The sequence below is a fragment of the Rhagoletis zephyria genome, unplaced genomic scaffold (genome assembly GCF_001687245.7).
Source record: "Rhagoletis zephyria isolate East Lansing unplaced genomic scaffold, Rhagoletis_zephyria_1.1 Rzeph_scaffold_00321, whole genome shotgun sequence".
NCBI classification, from domain to species: domain Eukaryota; kingdom Metazoa; phylum Arthropoda; class Insecta; order Diptera; family Tephritidae; genus Rhagoletis; species Rhagoletis zephyria.
Window position 1 is genome coordinate 276,707 of NW_016157405.1, and position 4,657 is coordinate 281,363.

Below are 4,657 nucleotides of genomic sequence, written 5' to 3' on the forward strand. Positions count from 1 at the left end.
GACACCAATCTAAGTGATTTTCACCGCTATGTGATCGGTATGTAAACCGGTAACACAATTTATTGGGTTTAGTTTCCTACATAAAGGAGATATATCGCAAAAACTGGTATCTGAACAATCAGTGCTATAGGAGATAAAGCTTATACAGCATAGATTTTGACGATTTTCTCAGTAGACTTTGTATTATTATTTATAAAATATCTTACGAAATTTATCGGTTTTAGCTGTTCAAATAAAGAAGTTTTACAGTAAAATCCCATATCTGAACAATCAGATGTATGGAAGATATATGTTGTAGTCATCCGATCCTTGTTATTTTCACTGTAAGTATTCTGTTAATAATGAGTGAAAATGGTGCGAAATTTCATGTTCCTAGCTGCATAAATGGAGGAGTTATGATAAAAGACCTCATATCTGAACAATCAGTTGTATGGGGGCTGCGGGTTATAGTGACCCGATCTTTATTATTTTCGATGTAAGTCTTCTGTTGATAATGAGTGAAAACAGCGCGAAATTTCATGGTCCTAGCTACATAAATGGATGAATTATAACGAAAAATCTCATATCTGAACAATCAGTTGTATGGGAGCTATAGGTTATAGTTACCCGATCTTTTTAATTTTCACTGTAAGTTTTCTGGAGATAATTATTGAAAACAGTGCGGAATTTCATGTTCCTAGCTATATAAATGGAGGAGTTATAACGCAAAATTTTATATCTGAACAATCCGTTGTATGGGAGCTATAGGTTATAGACCCCTTGTGTGCGCTAATGCTCTCCTGTAACATTTTTAAAATAGGACTTAGCAACTTTTCACTCTAAGCTAGCGATATATGTTTTAATAAACAACAAAAAAAAATACAATTTAATAAATAAAAAAATATCACCCTTTCCACTAGTTTTTGAATTAGCGCAAAAAATTGGCAAAAATCAAGCTACATTTTTGCAGCACGCACCACAGAACTCATAAGCTTACGGCGTAAATTTGCAAATATGTATCACCAACGGCAGCAAATATATGTAAATTTGCTACAAATTTCTCACTTCACCATAGAATATGGTAGTTAAAATTGGTGTGGCAAACTCCTTGATCTCAGTGGTGAACTCTCGCATCTCAGATCTTCTAATTAGTACTTGAAAAAATGTTACTTAACATTTGCGCCTTCTCATTAAATTAACATTCTCTGGTTACATCGCGAGCATTAGCATTTATTAAAAAGCGAGGTAAAAAGGCAATTTCCACAAAATCCATTCCCTTATAATGACTTTTGCTAAAATTTCAAAATCAAAAGTTATCAAAACAAATTCTATGGGGCTGAGAAATATTATTTTCCACTTTTTACTCCATTTATAAAAGCGTGGTATATTAAATATTTTTATTTTATTTTATATATTTATCTATAAAAAAAACAACAGATAGAGAACAAGTGTCTGTAAATAAAATGTATCTTTCGAGTTTTATTAACAGGATAAATGAAAAACTTTTGGTTTCTACACAAAGTTTCAGAAATATAGGAGCAACTATAACGTTAAAGACCAAAATTTTTACTATATATAGATATGTATATAGCTATTTTAGTTTTTCATTTCAATTAAATTTTGCGATGGAATCTTGTTCTGTATTCAAAACTGAAGATAAGTGTGTCACCATTCTGGACCAAAAACACGTATCGTAAATACAGCGATATGAACTACATACAAATTATTACTTGCCTGCTGTTAGTAGAATTAATGCTCGTATTACTGCGTGAACGTCTTGATATAATGGAGTCTCCGCAATTTACAACATTCCCTTTGCTTATCGAGAAATGCCTCAATCGGTAAAGATCATCACTAGCACGTGGATTATATGGCCGGTCAGGAAGAGAGCATACGCGTGGTCGTATGTGATCTGGAACTGTGAAATAATAAACAAATTTAGTTGTAAAAATTTAAAGAAAACATTCGATAATTACCTGGAAGCTCAAGGAAGTTTGAGGTTCGGCGTTGTTGGCCGCGTTTTGATACTTGAAAGGCCAGTGGCCCTATATCATCGTTTGAAAAAACAGATGTGTTACTAATCATAGAGTCCCGAGAATTGCGCCGACTAGCTAAGTAAGCTAGTCCCCCTTTGGAACTTCCTCTTCGTCTAGGCTTATTACCTAAAGAGTGAGAGTCGTCAAGAGTTCTTTGCTTGGGTGGACCACCTTCGGAATGTTTGGTCAAATCACTGGTTGATTTACGGTGTCGCAACGACGTAATACTGTCTGAATAAGTACGATCTAACGTTGAATGAGAGCTATGGAGTACCTATAATGCCAAATATTACACTTACTTAACATCATTGTAATAACTTAGCTTCATTTCCTCACCTGATAGCAGGGATTAGAAGTTATATGAATGCCATGACGGCGATGTTTACTTTTTCCACGTTGATCTGAAGGGATCATTTCACTAGAAATACTTTTCTTCGAAATGCAATCAGTTTTGTAAGTTTCGGAGAAACTGAAAGAAGTAGTAGCCGTAGCGATTGTACTATTGGTGTCATTCGACTCAAGGGAGAGTTGAGTACTCTCTGTGACGCAGGAATCTCTTTTCATGTAGAAATTTCCACTGTTCAAGCAATTCTCGTCAATTTGAGGCATTTCCCACCCCAGTGGTTTTGTATCTTCGCTGCCATGATTGCTGTCATGGAAGCGTAAACCTATGTCTAATGGTGAGGTACGTCTATGATTTTTTGAATTTTGCCTTCTTGGCCCAAAAAATGTTGGTGATCCTGGCATCTGCGGTGGAGTACCGAAGTACTCTTCACTATTCATTTGATAGGACTTAGAAGTTACATCACCCTCAGGAGATATGGGCTCGTAATATTCAAATTTTTTATAAAAAGGATCCACTACAGGGCTAATGGCTTCAAACACGAACTTCCTCGGAGAATTAGGGCTTCGTCGAGGTGATGCTGTCGCAGGGCCACTTAAAAAGCTAGAAGAAGAAGGAGAATCCACCGAATTACCTCGCGAAGATATGTCTTTCGGACTACGTGAGCTAGAAGTGGGCGTTTGATAATAAGATGGCGTGGAGGAGGCATCATCACAGCTGTCATTAGCAAAAGTAGTTGTAATTTTTGGGCTTCTAGGTGGGTTGTCATCGGTAAAGCCAACATTTCCATTTCTACTACTTATTACGGCAGTCTCTGAGTAAAACACATGAGAACTACGCGCCGAGGGACCTTGTGGTGCGGGACCAGAAGGATCATATGAGTTCACGATTTTCACGGCTAAACATCTGAAATTGTAAATCATGAAAACAACTTGTCAAATTTATATATGTTTATTGCAAAACAGTTTATATCAATTGTCTGAACGCGCCTGTTAATCATTCAACGTGAACCGATAAAGGTAGGCAGTTTCATCTTATATTTTGGCGGTAAAACGATTTACAGATGCATTAAGTCATCATTTAAGCGCAAGAAGTAATTATTGGCCTATGTATTTTTAGCCATGCATAAAGGCATGCAGTTAGTCTAGACTTAATTTAGGTAACGTAACGTAATATAATGCCCAACACAATATATTTTTGTTCAGGAATTTTGATGTAGATCTTACATTTAGATATGGATGCCATGCTCAAACGTTGTAGTTGCAATTTTTAGAGCTTCACAAAAACACTTATTGCAGGAGAACTAATAAAGCGATTCCAAAGAAGAATGCGGCGTTTTAAAGGTAAAATTCCAGATTTATTTTTAGATTCTGCTTTGTTATCAGTTTGGTTTCTGTCGTAGAAACAAGGATAAACATTGGCTTATTTTGGGGTCAATTTTGAGTCTTTAAAGTGCTCTACCAACTTAGGGTTTGCAGATATAACTCTAATTTTTGGAATATAAGTTACCTAAGGCAATATAAATATTATCGTGTCCAAATTTTATATAAATTATTCAAAAATTGAGCATTTTAGGCAAACAATTTTTGAAAAATTAACTATTTTTTCATTACGAAAATGCTCGAAAACCGCTCGAATGATTTGGTTTTCGTCTTCTTTAATCAAAAATTCAAGTTTTTCCTTTCGTTTCGTATCTATATTAAAAGTAAAAATTGGAAAATTTTTGTCGTGCATGGCTGTATTAAATATACATAATTTTATAACCCTGTAGATAATTTCAGGAGTTCAAAGCCCTTCCGCAAGGCCTTCCTGAGAGTCAAGAGGCTTTCTACTCTACATTCCTTTTTCGTTTCTTTTTTGTATGGACTGGCATCAATTCATTTTTTCAAATTATTGTTGCTTTTCCACAATAAATTTTCATTAAAAAACGGCCTCGAGCTCAATAAAAATTGTTGAATATAATTGTTATAAGGCCAAAAAATAACAAAAACAAATAACTTAAGGACGAGCACACCTAAAAGTTAAACATTCTAAAAATAGAATTATTAGCAAAAACCAACAATACCAACAACCACATGATCAAGTGAATTGCAGCGGAATAGCTGCGCTTGATTGTGTTGGTATAAGAAAAATGAAAATAGTGGAAAAAAGGAAACGATAATTTGNCGGAATAGCTGCGCTTGATTGTGTTGGTATAAGAAAAATGAAAATAGTGGGAAAAAAGGAAACGATAATTTGCAAGGCGTACTTAGCAAGGTGCATAGGTAACTGGCTGAGTCAGTGGGATCGTCGGTTCGAA

The 4,657-nt window shown here is 35.2% G+C and overlaps 1 protein-coding gene across 13 annotated transcripts in view; it reads right to left on the minus strand.

The window, feature by feature from the left end:
- Window positions 1-3,293, minus strand: part of Rgk2 (Rad, Gem/Kir family member 2) — an 89,293-nt gene extending 86,000 nt beyond the window's left edge. For 11 of the 13 annotated variants that reach the window (XM_017610599.1, XM_017610590.1, XM_017610591.1 and 8 more), the window contains exons 1-3: window positions 2,352-3,284; window positions 1,956-2,289; window positions 1,714-1,897 (exon numbers count right to left, since the gene is read on the minus strand). In XM_017610599.1, the coding sequence (XP_017466088.1) occupies window positions 1,714-1,897; window positions 1,956-2,289; window positions 2,352-3,281 (1,448 nt within the window). In that variant the 5' untranslated portion in view covers window positions 3,282-3,284. Of the gene's footprint in view, window positions 1-1,713; window positions 1,898-1,955; window positions 2,290-2,351 lie in introns of all 13 variants that reach the window. The other 2 variants (XM_017610593.1, XM_017610592.1) reach the window with 1 other exon arrangement.
- Between the last annotated feature and the right edge of the window lie 1,364 nt (window positions 3,294-4,657).